This window comes from Pteropus alecto, unplaced genomic scaffold (assembly GCF_000325575.1).
Source record: "Pteropus alecto unplaced genomic scaffold, ASM32557v1 scaffold155, whole genome shotgun sequence".
Lineage (NCBI taxonomy): Eukaryota > Metazoa > Chordata > Mammalia > Chiroptera > Pteropodidae > Pteropus > Pteropus alecto.
In genome coordinates this window covers 21,116,609-21,143,382 of record NW_006438113.1, presented here as the reverse complement: position 1 = coordinate 21,143,382, position 26,774 = coordinate 21,116,609, and the positions used below count along the sequence as shown (strand labels likewise).

General features: G+C 35.6%; 1 protein-coding gene across 2 annotated transcripts in view; it reads right to left on the bottom strand.

The window, feature by feature from the left end:
- The window catches only part of ANK3 (ankyrin 3), a 556,993-nt gene that overhangs the window by 169,353 nt on the left and 360,866 nt on the right, over window positions 1–26,774 (bottom strand). For both annotated transcript variants that reach the window (XM_025049361.1, XM_025049362.1), the window contains 6 exons: window positions 19,876–19,977; window positions 19,376–19,474; window positions 19,092–19,190; window positions 12,557–12,655; window positions 7,520–7,705; window positions 5,568–5,666 (listed from right to left, as the gene is read on the bottom strand). In XM_025049361.1, coding sequence (XP_024905129.1) covers window positions 5,568–5,666; window positions 7,520–7,705; window positions 12,557–12,655; window positions 19,092–19,190; window positions 19,376–19,474; window positions 19,876–19,977 — 684 coding nt within the window. The remainder of the gene's footprint in view (window positions 1–5,567; window positions 5,667–7,519; window positions 7,706–12,556; window positions 12,656–19,091; window positions 19,191–19,375; window positions 19,475–19,875; window positions 19,978–26,774) is intronic.

The window sequence follows — 26,774 nt, the reverse complement described above, 5'->3', positions numbered from 1 at the left end:
GGAACAAGCCACTCAGCCTTCAAGGGGCTTAGATAACAAATAGAATATGCAAGACAAAAAATACCACGAAAATAAAATAATATTCAATGACTACTGTGAGAGAGGAAGTACAGGGTGCGACGAACACACATAGTGTGGTGATGCGGTAGAGACCTATTGTAGGGGTTCAGAGAAAGCATCTTTGAGGAATAGGATACAAGCGCCCTTTACACAGATTAAAAAACTGAGGTTCACATAAATTAAGTAACCGTGTAGCATAATCTTTGGCAACTAGAGACTGCTCTTAAAATCTGTCTCAATTTTTGATATTTCTGAACTCTCCATAGCATGAATTATAGAGAAATGACTATTTTAAAGTCTCCAGTAATTATTTTTCTTTATTCCTGTTTAGAAGAAAATTTTGGTTTTATGGTTTTTGGTGGTGACGGTAGTGGTGGTTTAGGGTTATTTAACAGGAAAGACAAAAATCTTTTTGAGCCAAAAGGGGCAAGTCTACTAGGAGTCAAACTGCTCTGCATAACAATTCACAGGATCATTTTCTTTGTGGAGGAAGTCACATTTACAGATAACTGAGGGCAAGGAGGGCCTCAGACTGATGATGTCTCAGCTTTGGTTAGAAGAACCTTCTGTGATGATGGAAATGTCACGTACACTGTGTGAATACAGTAGCCACTACATGTGACAACTGAGCACCTGAAATGTGGTTCTTCAGAATGAAGAACAGAATTTTAAATTAAATTAAATTTAAATTAAAGTTAGTACCCACTCTATTAAGATAGCCCAGGTGCAGAAGAAACAGAGTTTCTCCTCTCACCAGGCCCAGAGACTAGGTTAAGGGGTTTGGACGCTGGCTAGGAGAGACGTAGCAAAAGGGGTTCCCACAGGTGGAGAGTGAGGCAGACTCTGCAACACAGTGGCCTTTGGGGGCTCGGGAAGGTGGTCCCCAGAGGTATCCTGAGTAAGGGGTCACAGCCTATGGACTTTGGGTTCAGGGCTGTCTGGAACCAGTCCTTCAGCTTTGCCTCTCTGCTTTGAACGCACTTTGTCAATCCTGACGTTAGAAAAGTCCTGTATGGCATGAGAGCCTAGACTTAGTCGTGCTTTGGAGGATTAAGGGAGGGACTGTGTTGACTTTGGACACCAAACAAATTAGTAGAGTAAGGACAGCAGGTCACTCAAGTCTGAACCTCTAGGTCTAGCCCATAATAGAAGCTCGTTAATATTTGCTGGGTTGAATTTAGGAAGGAAAACTCCAAATATTGTCTATGCATGGACATAGTTTTGTTCATGCATGTGCTGAACCATGTTGGCCTCTTATTAAGTCTGACAGTTTTATTTTTCCACAGTTTCAGTAGTTCAATTATCTAAAAACACTGCTCTCACTTTAACCAAAAATTAATACACTGTATATTATAGTAAACATTTGTATGACAATTCAATTCTGAATGTGATCCAGTACCTGCCAAAATTTTGTTCAAAACATCTGATACTTGAGAAAGACAGTCGAATGGACATGTTAACTAGTCGCTGATCATGCCAAGTTCTATCACACACAATTAGAAGATCATAAAGCTAAATACCTGGGCTATAGTTTCTCAGTCTCCCCGGGCAAGGTACTTCACAGGTGGAGATTTAGAATTAACAGGCAGTATGGGACAGTAGGAACTGAGCCTTTTAAAAAAGTGTAACTAAAGATACCACCGACTATGCAATTCACTGTTCTTAACAGAAGGATTCACATGATAAAAGTCATATTTTAGTTATTTCACACACACAGTTATCTACAGGTAACTATAAGGTTTCTTGTCAAAAAATAAAAACTGTTTAACTATGATTCCTTTCCCACTACATATATCAAAGTCCCTAAGACCTAAATTTATTCTCTAGTTGTAGTCACTGGTTCTTTCCAGCTGCTGGTAATATTTACTTTTTCTGTTTCATTCTTACATGTCTTATTTTGTATATTTGTATATTGTGATCTGTGAACTACCAGAAATCCTTTTGAAAACAAATGAGGTATAGCACTCAAACAAATAAATCCCTAATCCTTTTAGAGATCAAAACCAAAAAGTACTAAATAACGACACCAATAGAAGGATATATTATTCAATTATCTTCCCCAAATGGCAAGTAGGATAATAATTTATAAGAGAAAGGTCAATGACAAGAGTGAAGATTAAATTAGGTGGTCCATTATACTTGATGAAAAAACTCTTAGCCAGCAAAGTATCAATCCATCTTCTTCAATCAATGAAAAGGACTTTGCAGGCATCCACATAATATAATTTGGCCTTTAGTTACTCCCGTGCATAAATGCTCCTTACTGGAATGATAATCAGTAGCTGCTCTGGTGTGCCTTTGGTTACATTCCCTTCCCCAAGAGAGCTAGAATGATTTGCTAAGAGAGCAAGTGTCACACGTAAATTCAGACGGTGTCAACGCCATCTCAGCAGACTCAATTCAAAGAATGAAGAATGTTGATGCTGCACTGCAGCATTCAGCAGCTTCCCTTAACTCCCTGTGGCGAACCCATGAGGCTGAACAGGTCTTCACGGATAATCCAGAAGGAAATATTTAAGATGTCAGACAGGATATCTTATATAGGCATAGCAAAATTACAATTCAAAAATTGAAAATCAAAACTGACATCATAATAAAATCGAAGGAAAGGTGTTAATAAAACCAGTAAATATGCTACAATTTGGTTACCATAGTTGCTATGCAGCAGTATACTTTCGCCACTGGCTAGGATCTACTTTATTGCTGCATAAATTAGCTAGCCCTACAAAGAAGCATAGAAAACAATCCATTCTACTATATACTCCCTTTAGTCACGCTGTGTTTGCTTCTGCCCCACGTCTGCTTTGGAAATGCATATCTACTGCATACAGGAAATGATTTCAGAAGGGGTGTCACTGCTCCTATCCCCCAGCTCCTTTTGCTAGCAGGTAGTCATTTTCTAGGTCATGCCCTCTATCCAGAAAGAAGACTACAAGACTGCATCTGCCCTTCTTCACTGATCTGTCACAGACAGGAAACAGAAATCACAGCCTCCTAGACAAAGGTTGCTGCTGTTGTTTTTTAGTTTACCTCTAACCATCTAATCAATATATCTATGTAAACCCGGTTCCTGAGGCATATGATTTATGGATGTGATTTGCAGCTAGATCTTAGCAAATGTAGCTTAATGATCCTTTTATTGTTCTGATCAGGTAAAATCTGATCCCATCTGTGTTCAGGGCATCTTACTTTCTTCAGGGCTGTGACCTGGAAAGACCCCACTAAAGTTGGGGAAAGAGCAGCCTCTGTACTACGAAAGAATAGTTGCTGGATTATGATGTAACAGAATTACTAGAGATTTGGATCCTAAAATGGGTGTCTTCAGGGAACTAGCAGTGGCCTCAGTTTAAGCTTTTTATAAAGACCAGTTCCTCTCAGACACCCTAAAGCAAGTCATCAATCACCAATTGCAGAGGGAAGCATAGGTTGTCAGGCGTAAGCACCAGTGCAGGCCTCCTGTAAGGTATAATTAAATTTCACCACAGCCTTCAGCTCAAAATGCTATTAGGCCTCATTAATTAGGAATGACTGGAGAAAACGTTTTCCTAAATCAGTGACAAGTCTGAATTTTAACATTTTTAAACAAAAGCACGATGTGATTTTTTTAAATCACATATCGTTAATTCAGGCAAGGTTAATGACATGGGTCTGAGGTCTCCATTGATCTTTAATCAATAAATTAGCATCATTTATAATTACTACATCATTGTTTTAATGCAAATAGATGTTTTGGAATTGCTTGGAGCCTGAAAATACTATAATGTGCCTTCTTAAATTGCTTAAATATTGCCCCAGTCTTCTTATTTTCAGCAGCATCGAGAAATTTCTGAACAGTGGCACAGAGACAAACTTCAAACTTATCCTGACAGGAATTTTCCAAATGTCCTAATTAGAAGATGTGACTTAATGAGGTTTTCTGTGGATTATAGAAATAAAAGCAGAAGAACACATCTTAAAGATAAGAACTTCAGTTTAAACATTGATGTGCCCTGTTTATACTTGACTTAAAGAGGCGCTTACCTTTGTCCTTCAAAATGTCAAACTCGGCCTCGGGTCTGCCTTGTCACTGAATCCTAAAGATGCAGTTAATGTAAAAAGAACAGAGCTCTAGAGCGACAAGAGCTGACTGGCACTCTTGAATCATTTTAACCATAAAGGCTTTTAGCAAGCTAAGGACAATAGGGTAGGAAATAGCTTTTATATTGGGACAAGCTGAGCTTTTATTAATTTTTATAGAACTAATGAATTATAAGAAGGAAAAGAAAAATGAACCCCTAAGGTTACCTAAGGGAGACAGAATACTGTAGTGGTTTAAGAGCTTTGGGGCTGAAATCTGGCCTTTTCTAATTTGCTAGCTCTGTGATCCTGGACCTGCTACTTCTTAGCTCTAAGCCTTGGTTTCCTCTTCTGTAAAACAGGGATAAATAACACTTTTCTTGACATAAGGATAAATGAGATAAAAAAAAAAAAAAGCTTAGCGTGGCATCTGCCACCCAGCAACTCCTTCAAAGATAGTATTATTTTTACTGCAGCGGCTACTGTTAGTATTAGTAGTATTAGTGTTAGTATTGTGCCCTGCCCCATGTGATCTAGTCCCATTTCTCCTCTAACAAGTGAGGGTTTAGCACAAATAATACTTCGAATGGTTTGTTAGAAAATCATAGTGCTGCTGTCGATGATGATATGTCAGATACTGCCAAATACTTTATGTAAACTCTCTTTTTATTCTCACTATGACCTAATGAGGGAGTAATATTATTTTATATTATTAATAATATTAATATTTTATATTATTAATTTCACAATTCACATTATTTGATCTTACAAATGAAGAAACTGGTGGCCACAGAGATAAAAGTTAAAGCCAAAATTTGAACTCAGGGAATCTGAATCCTGAGTCCACATTTTTAGCCATTACTCCAATCTGCTTTCTACTTTATTTCTATAACTGAGGACGATGTTTCTGATGATTAAGCCTATCACTAGACTGGTTTTTACATCCAGAGCAGTATTATTTTGTTCAGATGTCCAGGATGCTGTCCAATGATACACATGACACTGTAATTCCTTTCTCCATGAATATGAGCTTACTCAGGTCACCAAATCTTCTTACACATTATGCAAGTTTATAGGGGACAGAAGTTAAAAATGGTCTCTATTATTTGGGTTCTAAAGTTTGGGCCTCATCCAGATATTTCACCACATTCCCTTCTGTAAGGATTTAGAGCTCTGCTGGTTGCCATCTGATCAATTTCTAACAGTCTGAGAATTTTCAGCTTGGGGAACAGTCTACAGTTTGCGGGCACGATTACTTGAATCAATCTTCTATATGTTCATTTATATACTTATATAAATCACCCCTGGTCTTGGTTTACTTTTCTTGCTAGGGAACAGGCACACCTGTGTAAAAGCAAGAGCCTCTGTTTCAACCTCCTCTGCATTTTGGAAAGGAAAGTTAGGTATCGTTCCAAATGCTTTAAGGGCGCATCACATAGCAGTGCTCTTACCCTTGCAGTGAAGTCCACGGCAGCCGCTCGGTTTAATAGCAATGTGGCTACATTGATGTTTCCATAGTGAGCAGCTATGTGGAGCGGAGTGAAGCCACTCTGTAAAGAAAACACAGCAGATGTTCAATTGATTCCCAACGGCCCCTTGTCTGACACGTTAATACCGTAACCCTGCCCAAGTAAAAATGAGGAAGCAAAATATGCTGAGGTCCACATTCCATTCTGTACTAGGTTTCTTTCGATGAGTGCCAATTGCTCATGGGGTTTCAAATAAATGCCAAACTCATAGGCAGAGGAATAGCCAGGAAGGAACCAAAGGTGGAGACTAAGCAATTTTAGTAATCCAGTAGCGGAACATACAGAAGCCAATGTTTCAAAAAGTTAAAAGAGGGATGACAAGAAAAATCCTTATAGCTCATAAAAAGTTTGATTAGTACAAACTGTTTTATTTTCGATGACAGAATTGTCCATTGATACTCTGTCAAAATTCGGTTAGATTTATACATTCAATACAGGGTCAAATTAACCAACAGTAAGTGCCAATTTTAATGATAAAATCAATTTTTGGGAAGAGGTGCTACTACAATTGGTCTTGTACAATGGGTGATTGCATTCTGTAAGGAATTCACAAGTTGGTCTCTTTATTAGCAAATGCCTATTCAATAACACAGTTTCCTGGAATATTCATACCAAGGTCATTTTACTTCCTTAAAAAATGCTAAAACATGCAGCAATTCACTTAGTCCCCAAAGATTGAAACCTTATAGGAACTAGATGCATTTCTAAATTGTTAGCAAGCTGGTTAGCCATGCTAGCTATCTTACTGACTCTTGTGGGTCATTTTGGTACCATTCTGAGTAACTTTCATTTTGCTGACACCTCTCAGGGTAAGTGTCATGCAGAACTCTAAAGAATCAGTCCTATGTGAGTAGAATGACAGGGTTGTCTGCAGCTTTAGGTATAGCTGATAAGCATCTAAAGTGTCGAAACTATTCATCCTACACACCTCTATTGCAATATCCTTAAGTTTCAAGGACTCCTCATTCTTCCTGTCAAACACTGGGTTCAGCTGCAGAAAGCCCTGGTAATCAAACTACTATCTTCTCTGGCACATGCTACTTTGGGGGTGGCGGTATAAAGCAGGTATCTAGCCTACAGAAGGCAATGCAAAGAAGAGGGGAAAGAAATGAGGCAACAGCACTAAGGAATGGGAAAATGATGATGCAGATATAGATCATATGTACATGTATATATATATATACCTCTGTTGTTCTATTCACCACCATCTAGGTTAACACATTTGGAAGCAAAGAGGAGGAAAAAATGAACGGTTAGTTCACTCTCGGTGATATGGATTGCAGAAAGCTCATGACAGCTAGTAATGAGGATGGAGGCACAATAGGCACAGAAAGAAAGCTAGACTGAATGAAGGGCTATGTAACGGCCTACTTCAAATGCCACATTTCCTTCACAGAGACTCTCAAGTAAGACATGTCAAGACAATGGGAATTTTTGGCTGAGACCCTGGCTGCTGGCATGCTCTCCGCAGCGGATCAATACACAGTGCATTGCCTGTCGACTTAGACATAAACCAAAGGTTTATTTGTGCACACTGCCATTAGCATTTTGTAATTTTGCACCCTGATATTTGAGCTGAAGTGGTACATACATAACAGATATATTAAAATGAAGGAAACTATCAGGTTCCTAGAAATCAATTTTTGAGGTGGTCTCCCTGTTAGCATGCATCGTGCAGCACCCACAGTTGCCTCCCAGCTTTCTATGCTAAGGAGGATATGCCTTCAGTTGACTGACTTGGATGTGTATATTCATTTCTTCCAGTGCAGTTGAGTGACTGGCATAAGCCTGCCAAGAGGGAGACCAGGCCTTCATGAAGCTGGGGTGCCTAACGCCAGAGAGCTGCAGGATGGGCTCGTTCCCCCATGCCTCACCTTTGATTCCACGTCTGCATTGCTGTCATTCTGCAGCAGCAGGGCAGCGGCTTTCGTGTCATCTTTTCGGGCAGCGATGTGAAGAGCTGGAAGACGCACTTTTCCTTTAGTGTCGTTTTCTAGCAAGAGTGAAACTACTTGATCATGACCTTGTTGCAAAGCTACTGCCAGTGGTGTGAAGCCATCCTGCAAAGAAGTGGATGGGTCAGGATTAATCCCAGTGGGTATTTTTTCAAATTAACAAATGAAAAGGTGACCAAGGGTCGATTTTTGTTTAGAGTTATTAAAGCTAATTTATGAAAGTAACCATATATGTAAAAAAGACATTTTAAAAAATATATATGTATCTAATATACATAAAATGACATTTTAAATATTGATATATATGCAGAAAATAATAAATTTGCAATAATTTTATGGAGTTTTCTTTCTGTTAAAAAGCAATATGCATTAATCGGATAAATTTTGAAAATATTCAAAAGTATTACATAAAGAATAAAAAGATGCCATAATTTCAATATTCATAGTATAAACTTGGTGGAAACAAAAACATTTCAGGTGAAATCCAGGCACATTTTTCAAAGGAGCTCATTTAAATAAGCTGTAAAAATTTCCGTTGATATAATTGTGGAACATGCCTGTCTGGTTCATCATTGTAGCTTGTTGACTAGCAGATACCTGGTGCTCAAGTAGTATGTGTGAATTAATGAAACACAGTTACTGCTGTTTTAAGAAAAGCCTATATGAAAGACTCTTGGCTTCTCTGACCAAAAAAAGGAAGGAGACACACAAGGAATATGCAAAATATGACTCAAATAAATTCAGACGCACACATATTTGTACATTTTGAGTCTTCCCATTGTATTGCCATGGGACTTGACAAAGAGGAGACAGTTATAGATTTCACTGTAGTTAATTTTCAGATGATCTAGTGTAGTTGATTGTAGAATAAATAGCACAGAGGAAAATCCTAAGACTGGCTCACAATTTTAATTCTGAAATGCTTTCATTATCATCCACTTAAAAATATTTAAAAATTATTTTTACTAGGGAATTGGCAAGTAAGTTACTTCTTACTTTTTTGAGTCATGATATTTTATTTCTGGAATCCTGTGGTACAAATCAAGGGTTACTCCAAGAGAAGAATGTTTGTAAGGAGAAAGGGAAAACCTAGTTAACTTGCATAATAGTGTCTTTTTGGTCTTCCTAAAAGACCACGCCCATCATTTTCCTTGCTGGAAAATAGATAAGGGCTCATCAGCACATTTATATTCAGTGATGTACAAAATATTGGTCCAAGCACCTATGGGACAATATTGTCTAGGCTCTTGTAAATCCTTTCCTCTAGCCTCCATGCTAATTGTGGACATGCAGACTATTCCTACCCTGGCATTTATATTCATATTGTTTTTCCCACCCTGGAATGTCCTCCTCCTCGCTCTGCATATACAAATTCTATCTACTCTCCATGCTTTAAGATCCAGCTGAAGCTCCATTTGCTCCTCTCAATTCTCCCAAGAAGACCTAAAAGAGGAAAACTGAGCACCGATGTACCCAGAAGGATGCTCCCAGCAGCCATAACGTAACAGAGAAAGGCTGCAACCAAGATGGCATCAAAATTCTCACAGGTTTACACATAAGGGCATAAAGTTTAGGACGTAATTTAATGTTATGAGAAAAGTAATCTACATAACTGTGTAAACACATGACATCATGTCCATAAAGATAACTATGTGTGTATTTTGTACATGTACAAAAATAACTGTGTAAACACATGACATCATGTCCATAAAGATTTTGTACATGTACAAAAACCTGGATGAATAAACAAAATGTTATCTCCAGGGAATTAACAATGGCATTTTCTTCTTTTTGCTTTATATTGTACTTTCTCACTAATGTACTATATTACTTTTGTAATAAAAAGAAAAATACATTTTCTTAAAGGATAGAGTGGTAAAAAGAAAATTGTGTATGAGTGAACACTGCATCTCACTTTTAAAATCTGAGCAAAATCTATGGGGTAAAAATGAGAGACCACTTCCCTTCTAAATCAAAACGAAATGGCTACATTTCCACTGAAATGAATTTTTAAATCCACAGGGCCCATACATAAAGAAAATTACTTTGCACCAGAAAATAAACTGCACTGAAATGATTAGTACTGCCAATACGAATGTGCTTCCTACATAAGCCAATTAAAGATAGACACAAAGATATCAGCTCTAAGGTGTTAACAGCTAAAATTAGCAGCTATAGATTTTGTTTCCAAACCAAGTTTAAATAGTGTGGTTTGCTCTATGCAGTTATTCTTAAGAGAAAAATGTTAGCCAAAAGGAAATGTGATAGAAGTTCCAAGAGACTCTTCACTGCCTTGTGGAGTATCTGGCACGTAATAGGTGCTTAATAATTACTAGTGGAATAACTGAACAAATTAATTAATTAATTTGTTCAGTTATTCCACTAGTAATTATTAATTTAATTTACCTCATGCTTCAGAATCTTAATTAGCAAAAGAAGGAAGATATATACGGAAAAATACGATATGCTGTACACAGTAATATAGAAATGGTTTAAAAACCACAATTATGTCAAAGACTTGATCCATATATGCAAGTTGCATATAAAAATATGTACTAAAGAAACTTGGCAACATCACACTATTTAATGAATTAAAAATCCTGTTAAAAATTTGCTATCTAAACAATCTTTTAATTGCCTCCTACTGTTTGTTCTGTAAATAAAGACTTCTGTTTAAGTGACATCAATATCATTGTTAGTAAGAGAACAACATTATACTTAGAACATTGTGCAAATAAAATGTCTTATTTCTTGCTGTTCTCTTAATTCTCTAACATCAATAATCCAAAAGAAGAGATTAAAATTCAGTCAAAATTTCAAACATTTCTAGATAATCAAATAGCTGTTGTTTATATAGCGAGGCACCAGCAACCCTCAGGAAGACACGAATGTGACTTGTTCTTAAAACATTTGTTTATCATATGTTTTTCTTGGAGCTGCTGAAAAGATAACAAAGTTAAATTAGTATAAAGGAGTAAAAACATATTTTAAATATATCCTTTGTCAAAAGATGGAATTAGTGGTTTGGTTTGAGGACCTTACAAACTATTTTTCTTTAAGTTAGTTGTAGTGCCTCTTTTTGGACCTTAAAATCTTTAAAAAATATCAGAGAACTAAGTGAGCTATTGATAATTAGTTTAGAAGGCAATTCAGATCCATTAGCAGAAAGTTGGGTTTACGTTTGCTTCCAAAGGAGAAATACTTAGTGATCTGTATATCAGTCTAAAAAAGACTACTACCTGTCCTTCGCAGATGACGAAAGTACTACTGAATCACTCCCATTAGGATATTTATATTATTTAGTATTCTCTTCCAAAAATGGGAATGGATTTTCTCTTTCAACAATGTCCCCTCCCGTCCCCATTCTCCCTGCATATCATGATAAAACCTGCACGTAGTACCCGAGGCACTGCACTCAGGCTAGCTACTCCCCAGGTGTGAAGAGAGGCTCTACATCTACCAAATGTTTTTTATTTTGTTATCAACCAGTAGTTACTGCTTAACCAGCTTTAAGAATATTATAAAAATAATCCATTCTCATGATAAAAATCTCCAAAGTTACTGAAGGGTGTAGAGTGAAAAGTAAGGCTCCCTCTTAATTTCTTAGAATAAACCACTGATAACACTACACTAAGGACATTTTCCTCCATCGGTTCATATAATCTTGGCTTGTTTTTAATAATGCCGAATAGCATTTTGTTGTATAACAATATTAATTAATAGATTTCCTAACTAGAGCATATTTAGGTTCTTTGCAGTTTAAAAAATATTATTAGTTATGTTTAACTTCTGCATTCTCCTCTAATATATCTGTAACATAAATTCTTAGAAGTGGAATTGCTAAGTTAAAAGGTATATAAACATAAAATTTTAATAGTTACTGCTAACTGTTCTCCAAAGGGTTGCAACCAATTATCGCCTTCACCAAGTCTGTAGGGAAGTTCCAATTCCTTCTACCCCTCACATTTTTTTTTTTCTCTCATCTCATGGGCATAAGACTCATTCTTTATCTAATTAATAAATTGATATTTTTTGACTATGAGTGTGGATAAGATATTTTCATACATTTATGGTCATTTTATTTCTCTTTCGTATGAACTGCCTCTTCATTTACTTAGTGGTTTCTCCAGTAGGCATGATCCCAAAATCCGAGTGAGGTTATATGTGATTTCTCTATTTCCATCTTTCCTGCATCATTCAGGAAACATATCTGAATGCAAGTACGAAGAGTGATATTAAGACAAGGATAACCCTGCATCATCTGCTCTAATTCATTATTTTGTTAAAAATATAGAATACTCAAATGTTGGTGCTTTATTATTAGCATAGATTCCTAGGGAATCACTTCATAAGGGATCATAATTTTCCATCCAGATTAGTTTAAAAAATAAACTGTATGACCTAAGACAGTATCAATGACTTAAACAATTTTATTTTAAAATTACTCTTCTATTCAAGACTGCAAAGGTTTTTTCAAATATCATTTCTAATACTTAAAAATGTATACTAGTTTTGTTTATACGTATGAATTAAATTTACTTAGTTAACTTTAGAAATCTATAAGTTCAATTATAATTATCCTAAGTTAAGTTTGGAAAAAAACAGATTTAAAACTTATGTTTTATCACAAAATTATTTCAAAACAGTGGTTGCCTTTGGAGCAAAATTATAAGAAACAGAAAAGTGTTCTCAAGCAAATATGCAAATATTAAGTTAAAAGCTCAATTATAGGGTAGAGGTAGGCATTTAAGAGTAGAATGGGTATCTATGCAATAAAAAATTCTTGAAAATTAAATACAGACTTTTTAATGTCTTTCATAAAAATGTACACACACACACATTAATATACTACTGAAATTAAAGTATCAGTGAGATAAATTCTCAATGTTACAACTCCAGTTTTACATGCCGTATAAACACGTAAACTCACCCATAGAAGGAACCAAAGTGTCTTACCTCTGTGGCTAAGCTCTGGCTTGCACCATTGTCAAGAAGAAACTTGACAACTTCCAGGTGGTTTTCCTGGGCTGCCATATACAATGGTGTGAAACCATTCTGCAAAATAAATAAAATATTTGTGGGTTTCTACAGCCAATCTGTTTTTCCACTGTACTCTTATTATATGTCTCAGGAAATACTCCTATATAATAATTTTAATAATACTTTAATATAGATATTCATATTTATTAAAAACCTGTGTTATAGTTGAAGTAGAATTTATAATATAATTTATAATTACACTTCATAATTCATATTTTGAAAGTAGTTCATAGTTAATAGTCTAAGTATAATTCATATAAATATATCCACTTTAGGTAAGTAAGTACATTCATTTAATTACCACCTAACTGAGTGCCTACCATGAATAAAGGATTTTACTAGATGCCATGCGGTTATGATGAAAAACACATTTGGTCATTGTAGCTCCAAAGCATTATGTATTTTAAATAAAAGATATAATACTTGTGCAGAAAGTTAAGCACTGAAATAGTTACTAGTTTTAAAGGAATTTATATTAATTTCAAATAGCTCCAAACTTACTATGGAATAACTTAGAGTAAAAGAAAAACATCAATTTGCAAAACGGTATATTTCAATTTCAAAGTAGAATTCAGTAAGTAGTTCTTTTTGTAGTTCCTTCCTTGCATTTTTTGCAAAGACAGTACTTTTATGTTCAGAACATATATACACATATACGTACATATATACATATACATTCATATATACATATGCATGCATACTTACACACTCTGTGTATTCTTGTCTGAAATGTCCCCACCTATCAAAGAGCTTGGATTTAAGCAAATGAACGTGTACATCTTAACCTTCTTAATAAAAATATGTTGCATATGTGTTTGTTCTTTAGAACAATGTGTTTCATATCTACGAAATACTGTTATATTTTAAAATTTTACTGCAAGACATGTAAATCAAAACTTAGTTTTTAAACTATAATATATTATCTAAATAAATTTTCCAGAATGCAGTTCTATTTAACTAAATGTTCTTGACGTTTTATTGTATACATCATGCAATTTCAAAGAATAAAAGTAAACATTTTAAATAAGATGTCACAAATATTACTCAAATTTTTGTGATTCAAAAGGTTTAGGTTCATCATTATAAATATCAATTACAATATGATTACCTTACTTATTAATAATTCAACCTCTGGTGACCTTGCTTTTTTGGCTTAAAGCTGAAAATTAGGAAATAATTTAAAAAGATCCTCAAGAAGATAAAAGTGGGTGGCCACATAATAAATTACTATGGCACGTGTACTTTAATTATTAGAGAGTTCCACTATTCTACTTACTCTATTTTACACATAATCATAACAAGCTAGGTTATCTGGTTGCCAAGCTCAAGATTAGAGACACAAAATTAAAGTCAGTAGAATATGATGCAGCACGTTCAAGCTTCCTTTAAAATTATCTGCCTAGTAACATCACTGAAGTTCATGTTACTCTTTTCTATCTTGAAAGGTTTACCAACATTAGGCATGAAACATGGAATAACCGCAACACAATGTGTATGTATGTATGTATGTGTGTGTGTGCGCACACATGCTTGCACGTGACTATGTTTCATCTTTGTCACTCTTCCCAGAGCTATGAGGAAAAGTGAAATATAGTTAGGATTACCCTTATCATATTGCTGTCTATTTTCTGATTTTCTTATGTGACGAAAATAAAAGATCGTTTAATCCTTGGTTGACATAAATATCCCTTAAAATCAAAACAAAAAGAAAAAAAGCAACAATCCAAAATATTAAGGGAAAAAAAGGTACAAACCAATGTGGATTGTTCCTATAGCTCAGTGCACTACTGAGTTTCTATCTTTCCTCATCAAATGAAGTTTTCAGATGGAAGGTTCAGATTTTAGGAGTGAACTTTTTAAGGAAAAATTCTACAATGTATGTTATTTTTTCAGACATAAATCTCAACCAGACTATTTATGTCAGTGGATTCTCAGCTGCAGGGCAAGATTACTTAAGAAACACTGGCTTACCTGCAAATGTCTGGCTTCTAACTCAATGTAAGTCCACTGTTCTTGAGATTACCTTTCAGAACCAAACATTTCATGACCCATGAAGAAAATCCCAAATCAGGTACTGAGAGATTTAGGGGGTGCTATTATTCTTACGGATCTGGAGCTTCCAAGGAGTGAGTCTCAAGAAGCACAACTCTTAATCTATTCCACATGCCCTTCTGGCAATTGCGGAGAGCGAAATGCATAGAACTGGAATTACTCAGAAATAAGATGGAGATAAGAATCACAGCAAGATGGAGCCCTGTAAATGACTGTTTTCCACAATAGCTTTTCTTCTTTTTTGCGTGCTTGCCATCCGAAAGCCATTACCTGAAAGCTGCTCATTTTCTGAATGGTCATATTTTTTCATATTTCTTCAGTTTTATATATTTTTATTGATATATAATTCACATACCAAAAAACTCGCCCTTTCAAAATGCACAATTTTGTGGTTTTTTTTTTAGTATGTCCACGAAGTTGGGCAACCATCTCGCTATCTAATTCCAGAATATTTTATCATTCCCCAAAGGAACTCTTCCAGGTCCACTCTTTATCCCTCCGAATTCTGTTTTCTGCCAAATCCCCGCTCCCCATCCTTGAATAACTTGCAAGGATCTTATCAAAGGGCAGTCTTACCCTCTAGCTTCTGTTCAGATTCTTTCACTCTCCACTTTCAACTATCTGATTTCCAAAGCTTTTCAAAAGCTTCTTCAGCCTTCTAGTCTGTGTTCCCCATCTAATTACAATAAATTTCTTCTTTTTTTTTTTTTGCTTGTTAGTTTTTTAATCCAAATAACACTAATTAATACAAACTTCATCTGTCGAGAAAGGATCAATAAAGTATGAGAACCCATACATATTATTTAGTTATGGTTCTAGGGAGCTAATTGTAAAGCATTACTCTCAAGTGCAAAGAGGCTTAAAGCACAAGGAATTCAATATGCTGTCATTGGACAACCTGCAGCTGAAATGATTTTCTGTGAAACAGCACCTAGATTGGAGAATGGTCAGATTTTAGGGAAAAAAGTGTTATTTTTCTCTCTTAAGAGAAAAAGGTGCACCATAGTTTTATATTAATTTACAAACCTAGGAAATTTCCAAAAGAAAGAGCTGGCCAAAAAGGAACATATGGGTGCCCAATTTACATTTTCTTTACTGTAGCAACAATCGACCCAATTCTCAAAAGGCAGAGCAGCTCCATACTGAGTGAATATGCTCTTTGATGTCTGATTTTATCCAATATGCTCAATACTTTCTGCTATGAATGTTTACTGTGGTGTTATTATAAGAATGAAATTCTGCAGACTTATAATTTTATAGGTAGTACTGAGGCATGCTGCCTAATACCAACAACAAAAAAAATAAAATAAAATGTCCTCTTGTTATTTCATCTAAGTAGGGGCTTAAGTATCATCCATGAAAATTCTTTTCCATTCTAGTTTCCTATGGCCAGTCTTTGTTAATCATAAAGTGCTGCTCGCAATCAAAATGTTAAGGACATGATGATAGAGCTACACGAATTTACATGATACTGACTTTTGCAAAAGTCATTAGAGGTGTGCTATAAGGTCAAAGGTCAGAGACACTTCATCTGGATAACACCTACTGTTTGCTTTTTTATAAAAAGACTTTGCTTCTTTTGGTGCCTTATAGTAGAGAAAAAAGACAAAGAAGAAGATAATAGTGAGACATCTTTTGAGATGGCCATTTGAGATTGTTGCTGTACTTAGTACAAAGTTTTTAAGGACTTAATCTAAGTAGAGTTCTTTATTATCATAATTATTCAACCTGCTTTCTTTCTCAGGGTAGGCCTAAATGATTCCTGGGATGTTAAATATTTGAAAGAGTTAACGGAAGACCTAAGATCAAAGCCATGACAAGAATTAGTTTAAAATAATATCTACAAATTCTTAGTTTATAGACTTCCAGTTTATAAGACCAGAACTTGATATTTCCCGATGTTACTTTTATTTTCAAGATAAAGAGAATTTTTATATTTACGGAGGGTGAGGGACACACTTTGCACTATTTCTTGCTGGTAAAATTTCACTTAGACAGCAATGCTATCTTCCTTGAATAGTAATATTCCTGTGATGTTCTAATGTGCTCCCAACTATATGGAATTTAAACTCATTTTACGGCATTATTGCTTGTTCTTTGTAAGAGTTCCTGTTGAAAAGTTGCTACCAGGAATTATCACGGAAACTCCATTCTGCTGCATGGCCATCTCATTACTTATTTTGTCCTCAAAACAATGCAGTTCAGAAAGCATATGGAGACAGGTGTCCAGATGAAGGGAGACAAGCTCTACTGTGAACTGTGTGGCACAGGGAAGGCCAAGCACAGCTGCAAGGAACAGGGAATTTCACAGCCTGTGTTCTTCTCCCTCACTTCATCATCAGTAGGGAATGTGTACAAATTGAAATCAAATCTGGTTAGGATTTTACTTCGACTGCAGCTTCTCCCAGACATTGCTCTAAACATTAGTCAACAATGGGTACAATGTTTAAAAGAAGGAGGTTTATTTTTTTTCCCTTGGGGGTTAAAAAAGGACATGAAACGGATATAAGTTTTCCCACTATCTCAGATCTTAACAACACTTATTTTCCAGTAAAAAGTTAAAACCATTTGACAAAATGGTTTAAAAGCCTGATGCTTCTTTTGTAGTCGGCTCATCTGTATCTCTCTCAAAGTACTGTACTTGTCAATATTTGACTTTACATCTTTCCTTGCTGGAAAAGTGTTACTACTGCAAGTGAACTCTCGTTGGGAATCAGAGAAGTGGAGTAGACCAGGTAACAAAGGTCCAATCACAGGGACCTAGAAAGAAGTTAGACCAGATACACAAGAAATCATGTGGTTGGAAACACTGCGCAGTTTCTTTTTCAAGACATTGATATTAAATGGCTTTACAGCTATCATTGCTATGGCTGCAATAACAAGGGAGGAAGTCACTGCAAGTCTGTGGATCCATAAAACATAAGAGGCTGCTGGCATCCAAAGACAATCAGCACCGAAAAAGGCTGAGGAAATCAAGTGCACTGAAAATGGAGTTTGAAGGGCCATAGTAAATAATGAAAAATGTTTGACTGAGACTTCATTTTACAACTAGAAATTGTAAAAGCAAGTTTACATGATTTAACAAAATGTAGGTTATAACTCCATTCGCATATGAGTTCTCAGAATGAACAAAGACTAAGCCAAATATGATTTTTGTGGAAAAAAAGTGAGTGTCATTTCTCCAACAAAATTATATTGTAGCTTGGCATCCTTCACTTTTCCCCCTCACAGCATAAACAAGAAGATAGTCTTTTTGCAAAAAGTATTTGAGAACCGAAGGCCTCGCCTAATATTTTGTATTATTTAATTTTTTGACTTTCAAATCATTCTTATTTGAAATATCTATCAGAAAATCATCCTAATTCTCCCACTCTGTCTGGTCTAATGCTGCCAGAAAGCCACAGACCCACCCACAGCTTAGCCGTGCATCCAGCAGTTCTCCAACATCACTTTCCCTGACTTCATAAAATACTATTTTATCTTTTGCAAAACTTGCAATTTTGTTCTATAATCAATTCGTTCAATATCCAACACCCTGGAGTAGACACTGACAAACCAGGATAGAAGTCAGCATTCGACTCGAAGGAATGTTTGAGTAGAGACCAGCTTTAAAAATGATCAGGTCCTCAGTGAATATTTGTGTGTTAGGATTATTTTCTTACACAACCTCATGTCCATGGGGACTTAAACAATGAACAATTTGGATAATGAGGGTCTATATTTTTAAACCAATGAAGTTGATTCTTTTAGACTCAAACTCTATTAAATGTTTATCTATTGGTGGTGTTCTTAGACCTTCATGCAAAACTCAGAATTTATGGGAGGACCTACTGAATGAATTATTAGTATATATTTATTATAAAGAATCTGGAAATTTTAAAGTTTGAGGACTTTTAAAGTTTATTCTGCTCCTTTTCTTTCTTTTTAATTTGTTTCAGGGGACAACAATGATGCCTTAGTAAATAGGAATTAAGTAGTGTCTTCCCTTTTTCCACTAGATAAAGCTCTGATATATTCTGAACTTTCAAAAGTGTCTCTTCATTTATAGGTATTCCCACTTCCTTTGTAAGTTAATACATGCTCAGACTGGTCCTCAGTTAGAATCATAAAATAGTATAAGACTCTGCATTACAGATATCCTCTTAAACATTTGTATCTATGACTATCAGTCATACATAAATTGACAACTTTTAAATATCTCTACCTCTCACACATGTATTACAAATGAGGATATATATATATAAATTTAAATAATCTGCAATAATATAACTATTCATTGAATATAGCTCCTAAGTATTGTATTCTTAGAGAATATATGAAACAAGCAAGCATTTGACCAGAAGAACATTGTTTTAAATTATACTAACAAAAGTACTTTGCAATAGAATTGTTGGTTTACCTGAGATTGTGCATTGACGTTGGCTCCATTTGTAACCAAGACCTTTACCACCTCTGCTTGCCCAGCCAGAGACGCTATATGCAATGCTGTATTTCCTTTCTGTAAAATGAAAAGCAAGACATATCAACTCTCCCATCTTTCTCTCTCTGTTTTGATAGTTTAGAAAATGTCGAATCCCTCTGTTTTAAGTTCCCCAAAGAGAACAAAGATGCCCCAATTCTTATCGAGGGCTGAATCTTCATTGAATTTGACAAGTGGTAAAAAGCATTAAATGGAAGACTGACCTTTGTAGCTGCATCCACATTGGCTTCTCGCTGTAGCAGTTCAGAAACAACTTCTACATGGCCTTCTTTGGAAGCAAGATGGAGTGCATTCAATCCATTCTGATTAAAAGTGAAGGGAAAGCTTTACTCAGCAGGTTGAAAACAGAGCAGTAAATAGTCTACCAGGAACTCTGAAGAAGGTAACCGGCCGCCAACAATCACTTGTGTGCAGTACAAGAACTTGAATTAGGAATAATAAAAAAAGTCCCTGAAAATTAGATAGGTTGTTCTAATATCATTACTCACTGAATTTTAGGAATTATTAAAGGATGTATACCTACATTTCTGAGTGCTTTTCTAACAAAGCAGAGAATAAATTGATAATTTAAGAAGATAAAATTAAAGAGAAAAAAATGAATAAAAGAGAAAGTGTTGGTAATATCTAATGAAAGATTTAGGGCGTTTAAAGTCTGGATTTTAAAAATTTTAACCCAAAATAAAAAACAATAACCACAACTGACCTGATTGCAAATGTTGATGTCAACTCCGTTTTTTATGTAGTCAAGGGCCTTTTCTAAGTGTCCAGCTCGAGCTGCTCTTAAGTAACTTGCGTTGGCATCAGACTAAAATAATAAAAAAACAATTTGATGAAAAATGAAACTAATATGCATGTTTGTAACTACTCAGTATATAGCCCAAACTTAAAAAAAAAAAAAAAAGTAAAATTGAGATTTTAAAATTGAACTACAGACAGTCCTAGTTTTATTGCACTTCACCAATGGTGCATTTTTTTTTTTTACATATTGAAGGCAAGAGCTTCCAACAGCAAAAAGATTATAACTAGCTTTACTGCAATACTCGCTTTACTTCGGTGGTCTGGAACAGAACTTATAATATCTCCAAGGTATGCCTATATTGTATTTCTCACATGAAAACACTAATAAAAGGTCTTTGTAAAGTCACCAGGAAAAGGAAACATTTTTTAAAGGTTAGTTTCAAGTATACAAAGTTACCCCTTGTATAATGTCATAGTGATTCTGAACTGAAAGAGAACATTTACCACTATTTGTGGGCACCTTCGGTCAACATAACAATTTCCAGAGAGTCAAGAGAAATCCTATAACTAATTTCCTGGTGGTTACGTTATGAAAACCTCATTACTTTATTGTATTAGAAATTTAATATCTATTCCATTCTTTTCAATCTATCAGAACCAATTTTGCAATTAATAGCTTCACAAATATATTTAATGTCGTTAAACTAGTTTAACAGGAATTTGTGGGTAATGATCTTCTCCTGGATTTTCCTACAGGACATAGCCATATGTTAAAACAAAGATTGTATTTGAAAAGCATTTATAAATGTCTATGTCCACACAGATTGCAAAGTATATTTTCCATATAGTTTCAAGTTAGCGAAGGCCATAGCCTGAAGAAAAGCATTAAGAAATAAGTAAATACATATAAATTTTTACAGCAACAAAAATCAAACCTGTTAGTCATTCACTGAAAATTTACAACTCTGAACTACTGCTAAACTCTATTACCTACAATTGCACAGTTGAAACTACCTACTACTGAAATCTTTAATAGAAAGAGGAGAGAGGAAAGACAGCAAAGTTAGGCTTGCACAATTTGTAAAGGAATCTTGTTTAATGTAGAAGAATACAGAAGCAGGATTTCCTGAAAGAGCAGCCAAAAACATCTCCTCACTGGTTATAAATGCAATTATGCAGGATACGGCTTCAAGGAGGAAAGTGTCTTCTTTCAGCCATTTGGCAAATACCTCTCCTAAAGCCCCTTTTCACATGCCACCTCATCTGTAAAGCCTTTCCAGACCTCCCAGGCAGAGTTTAATTGCTCGGTGTTCCCAGAGCATTAATTTCATTGAGCTCTCTTGGTATTTATCACACAGCATCAGTTTTTGGTATACCTGCCCTTTATTCCTCCCTAATTGTAAACCCTTAGGAACATGCAGAGGCAGATTATGGGGGAGGCAACTGGAAAGCCACCAAGACACCAGTCTTTGAGGACTGCTAATTCACCCCTGGAAATGTAATTGAGATGAAGGAAATTCCATCCTTCAGAGGGGTCTTTGGTTCTAGTGTGGGTCAATTCAATAAAAACTGACTTGCTCAGGGCCTCAAAGGAGAGGGCACTGCCTCTGGGATCTCCACCCTTCCTATTTATGGCAGTACTCCTGTCTGAAGGAACACTGCTTCCTCTAAATCAGGGATTCACAACCTCAGCACTATTAGCATTTTGATGTGGGGGGTGGTCCTGTTGACGTCAATGTCTGTCAGTATCCCTGGCCTCTACCTAACAGATATCAGCACTGTCCTCTATTTGTGACAACCAAAAATGTCTCCAGGATTGCCAATTTTCTGGTGGTGGTGTGGGTGGGGCATAAAATTTTCCCGGTTCAGAACCACTGCTCTAAATAAATAGTAAACCAATTTATTTAAAGACTGTAGAATTTAATAGGCTTAAATCTTTGTCTTGCCTGGATTGCCACATGCCTTGACCTAGCACAAGGCAGTGACTTTACGTATAATATTCATCTTTCTATCTCCTCTGCAACTAGAAGCAGCCCTAGCACATAGCGGGTGCCTATAAATGTTTTGTGAATGAATCAAAAAAAATTGTGTGGAAAAAACTATTAATGGAAATAGTACCTGGAACAATACAGGAGGCTTTAACAACAACAATAGCTATTTAAGTTGAGAATCTGATATGATATAAAGCTGAATATATGAGATCATTGAATAAGCCATTCAATGTCAGGTATCTGGGAATACATATAGGCATTGCTAAAATAAAACTGGGATTTGAGTTGAGTATGCAAATCATTTTATCAGAGCAGAGGGTCAAATAAGAGGAAGACAAGAGATATAGGTTCACATCAGACAAAAGACAAACTGAAACTTCCTGGAATTTAAAGAAAAATAAAGTACAGTCTTTAAAGAGGTTTGCTATTTGAGAAGGTTAGCTTTTTCATTTGGATTGTAAATTCAGTTAGAAATAAATTAGCTATGCAACGATGGTTCATTATGCCATAAAATATCATCTTCTTTGTGCCTGCTCAATGACTTAGCAGTGAATTTGCCCAGAAGGGCTCTGATGCTGTTCTGAGAACAAATGACATCAGTCTGCCTGGATATTTCAATGCCAGAGATAACAACTATGAGTGAAGCATCCCAAACTCTGTTTTACTCTAAACTGACTTTTGAGTACATAAAAACAGCAGTTAAGTTCAGAATGAGCTGTCATAATTCAAGGAAAGCCTCTGTTGATCCCAAATCTGAAACGATTTGGCAATTTCATACACTGTCCATTTTCCTCTCAGATTTTCTCAGAATTTTCCCACTTAACACTCTAAAGCAAAACAAGACACAAACAACTTAAACTAAATCTTCTAACTGAGTGGTTCTCTACCTATTTGGAGTTGGGAGTCTTTTCAGAATAAGGAAAGTTACCAACAAATTCCTTTCTTTCACAGTTGCATGTATATGCATATAAACACACCAAATGTGCTATATATAAATAAGCTGCACATCATTTAATGAAGCTCAGGATGGCTAAGCCTGTTCATGGATTCATGTTTACGAACACCTGTTCTAATGATTAAGAATTCTCTGGTAGATACCTTTACTGGATCTATTTTACCCAATGACCCTGGAATCAAATAATTCTCAGACGTAGCTAATTTGTCACCTGAGAACTTTAGGAGGAAGTTTATTTTCTTCACTTTCACATTTCTCAGCCCTCTCTTACATACAGACAAGCTCAACACACCAACACATAACAATCAGTCGCTTTATAATTTAAAATATGGAAGGAGAAAGAAAGAAGATAAAAAGCAAGAAGAGAGGAATGAAGACCTTGAAGAAAATCAGCAACTTAGGAAATGAAGTTACTAAAGCCCACAGAAACAAGAACGAGAAGTTCCTCATTTTACTCCCACCCACCTGCAAGCAATGCAGCCATATCTTCCTTCCAGAAATATTTGTTAAATATCGACGGTGTGCTACTTGTGACATCTGGCTGAATAGTTGTGAACAAAATAGATGTGGTACAAATTAAGACTCATTTGCCTTCATCCCTGTCTCTTACACTTTTCCAAATCATGTTGTTTAAGTGGCAGGGTAAACAAATAATGGATTCTTCAGTATTTTTTTCTCAAATTCTGCCTATTATACCCATACAATTTTTTTTATTTCCCTAATCTTAAAAAAAGGCATATTTTGTATCAATGGGCTGCATCTTCTAGCTGTCATTTCATCAAATAACTTGGGGCTACTCTTAACACAGGCATAAACTGGCTTTGAATCTTGAGCATTCTATCAAAACAATGTCATTTTAAAGCCAGATGTAGACAAATTATTATGGAAGGAAATTAGGTCCCATGAGAAGCTGAGCTCTGCTACATGGAAGGTCATACAGAGAACACCACCGTCTAAGGTGTGAGTTGGCACAAAATGAATATAAGCAGACTGGTCAGCATTTTTTTCTCCTGAATGATCAAAATCTGAAGTAAGAATTTGGAAAATGAAAGTGTCTTTCATCATTATTTAATATCTTATCTACTTAGCCATTTTACTAGACAGGAAAGAAATATGAGCCACATGTACTTTTCAAGGAAATAGCTTCAAGGATAGAGTCAAGCATTATTATGAATTAAACTAATAACTTAGCATTTCCACCTGTACTAGAATATTAATATTATTCAGCAGAAAGCAGTGATAGAAAAGAATAAGCATTTCCTGAGTGTTAACCTCAGTAAGACCCAATACTTCAAACCTCTGACTACACGCTATGTACAATATCACAGGTATTTATATTATTCACTTAATATATCAATTGTGTAAGTTCTTAGATTAACTTAGTCCTTATAATATTTCTATGAAGTAGTCTAGTGAGTTGAAGAGTGTCCCCACAAAATCCAGGTCTATTTTGAAACTTTGAATGTGACATATTTGGAAATAGGATCTCTATAGATATAATTAGTTAATGTGTGGTGATACTTGATTAGAATGCACCCTAAAAACCAACAGAAATGTCCTTATAAGAGTAGGTATACAAATACCGAATCATTTTGTTGTAACCTGAAACTAATGTTATATATCAATTAAAAAAAAAAAAAAGAGGTGAAGACACACAGACATAGGTCATGTAAAGATGGAAGCAGAGATTAGGGTTATGATGCCACAAGACAAGAACACCAGGAGCTATCAGAAGCTGGAAGAGGCAAGGAAAAATTCTCCCCTAGAGCCTCTGGAAGGAGTGTGGCACTGCTGACACCTTGACTTTTAGACTCTGGACTCCAAAACTCTGAGAGAATAATTTCTGTTTTAAGCAAGCCAGTCTGTGGTGGTTTGTTATGACAGCTCTAGGGAACTAATACAAGCGGGTACTATTACTAGCTCCACTTTATAGATGAGGAAACTGAACTTTAGCAAGGACGAATGACTTTCCCAGGGACACACTGACTGTGAGTGGCAGGGATATTAACCGAGTTAGTGGGACTCCAGAGTTGGCTGTTAATGACTATTCTAAAAAAGTGCTTAATAATTATTGGTCTATAGCTTATGCTCAATAACTCTTGGTTCATTCATTCATTCATTCATTTTCCATCAAGTCATCTATCCATCTAGCCACTGAACCATCGAATTAACTATGTAGGTACTTTCCCATTTATCCTCTCTAGACCACAATTTCTTAACTGAATTCATTTCCAGAGTTCAAGACCAGGCTAAGACCAGTGGATTGCCAGAAGAAATGCAGATTAGAGACTCAGTGAGTAGATAAGAGCTCTGCTCCACTGCTTCTAAACCTCAGGAGGCAATTTCTAGGGCCTATTAATACCTCATCTACCAATCCTTTTTCTCTTTCATCTCATCTTCCCAACTATCTGGGAACCATGTGAAGGGTAAGATTATGTTTCCTGTAAGCTTCAGGTTCCTTTTCTCTACTGGTGTCTTGTCCTCTGCCTATCAATGTATTCAGGTAGCTGTTTTTTTTTGTTTTGTTTTGTTTTTAAATCTTTCCTTTCACTTTCTACCTCGCACCCCTTGTAAGTGATGCTCTCTATCAATGTCGTGAACTGGTTAATATGTCTGTATCCCAGCTATTCTACTTACTAAGAGTGTTACCTTTGGCAAGTTTCTTAACATCCATGTACCTCAGTTTTCCGTTCAATGGGAATAAAATAATCTACTGTTAGAATGAAGTTAGAGAATTCAGGTAAGGTGATGAACAGTCTGAGTGCATAGCCAACACTCGATAAATAATTATTATTTTATTTTTAAATTACCCTGTAACCATCAAACATTTTGAGGAACTGATTTAGATTCACACTTTATACTAATTTGAAGCTCTGGCCATATGGCTTCTCTTGCTAGTCTAATAAAGCCTGGCTGTACAATATCGCCAATGACCATTTGATGACAATTATCACATTATATCATTTAATTTTAACTCTCTTCTCTCTTAATGTTGAGCCATTTGATAACACCAATCACCTTCTTGTTCTTGCAAAGTTTCCCTTTAGCTTCTCTCATCTTTTTGTTCACTCCTTTTTGTTTTCTTACAGTCTCAACCCATCACTAAAAATTGGGCCTTTTGCATGTTGAGAACTCACATTTCTTTCCTTCTTGTGCTCATTCCCAAAGTGACCTCATCACTACCATGACTTCTACCATTCTTAACCCACCACTCTGTATCTACATTGTGCTCATCTGGATCCCAAAATATTTCCACTTCCATATCCCACAATTGACTCACCGCAACAACAATAACAAGTGTTCAATGAGAACATATAATGTATCTGGCACTGAAACTAGGTACTAACGATAGAGATGTGAATAATAAGTTCCTTTGATGTTCTTATTTTGATTTAAAGGTCCCAAGATTATCCTAGCTACTCAGGAATACAACTTTAGAGTGAACCTTATTTTCTTTGTCATCTGTCCCTCAACCCTCTTCCATAAAGTTACATGTAAGCATCTATTAAATATTCTGTCTCTGGGATTTTTATAGGTTCCTTCCTCCTTTAAAAAAATATTTACCATAATGCGTATTGGACATTCAAGAGTACATAAAACATATACGAACAGTTTAAAGAAAAATCATAAAAGAAATACCCACATACTCGTCAGCTCAAGAATGAAACTTACAAGTAACTGTGCATACTTCCAATGAGCTCTTCCTTGACTGGCTCTCCAAAGACATCTTCTGTTCTAGTTTATCATTCTCAAGTCTTTCTTCCTAGTTTTAACAACTATATATATACCTTCCTAAATATTACGAAGTTGACTATCTTAGCATATTATATAAGTGGAAGCACACATTATGAATCATTCTGTGACATACTTTTGTCTAATGTTGTGTTTCTTAGCATCATCCACACTGACATGTGTTCG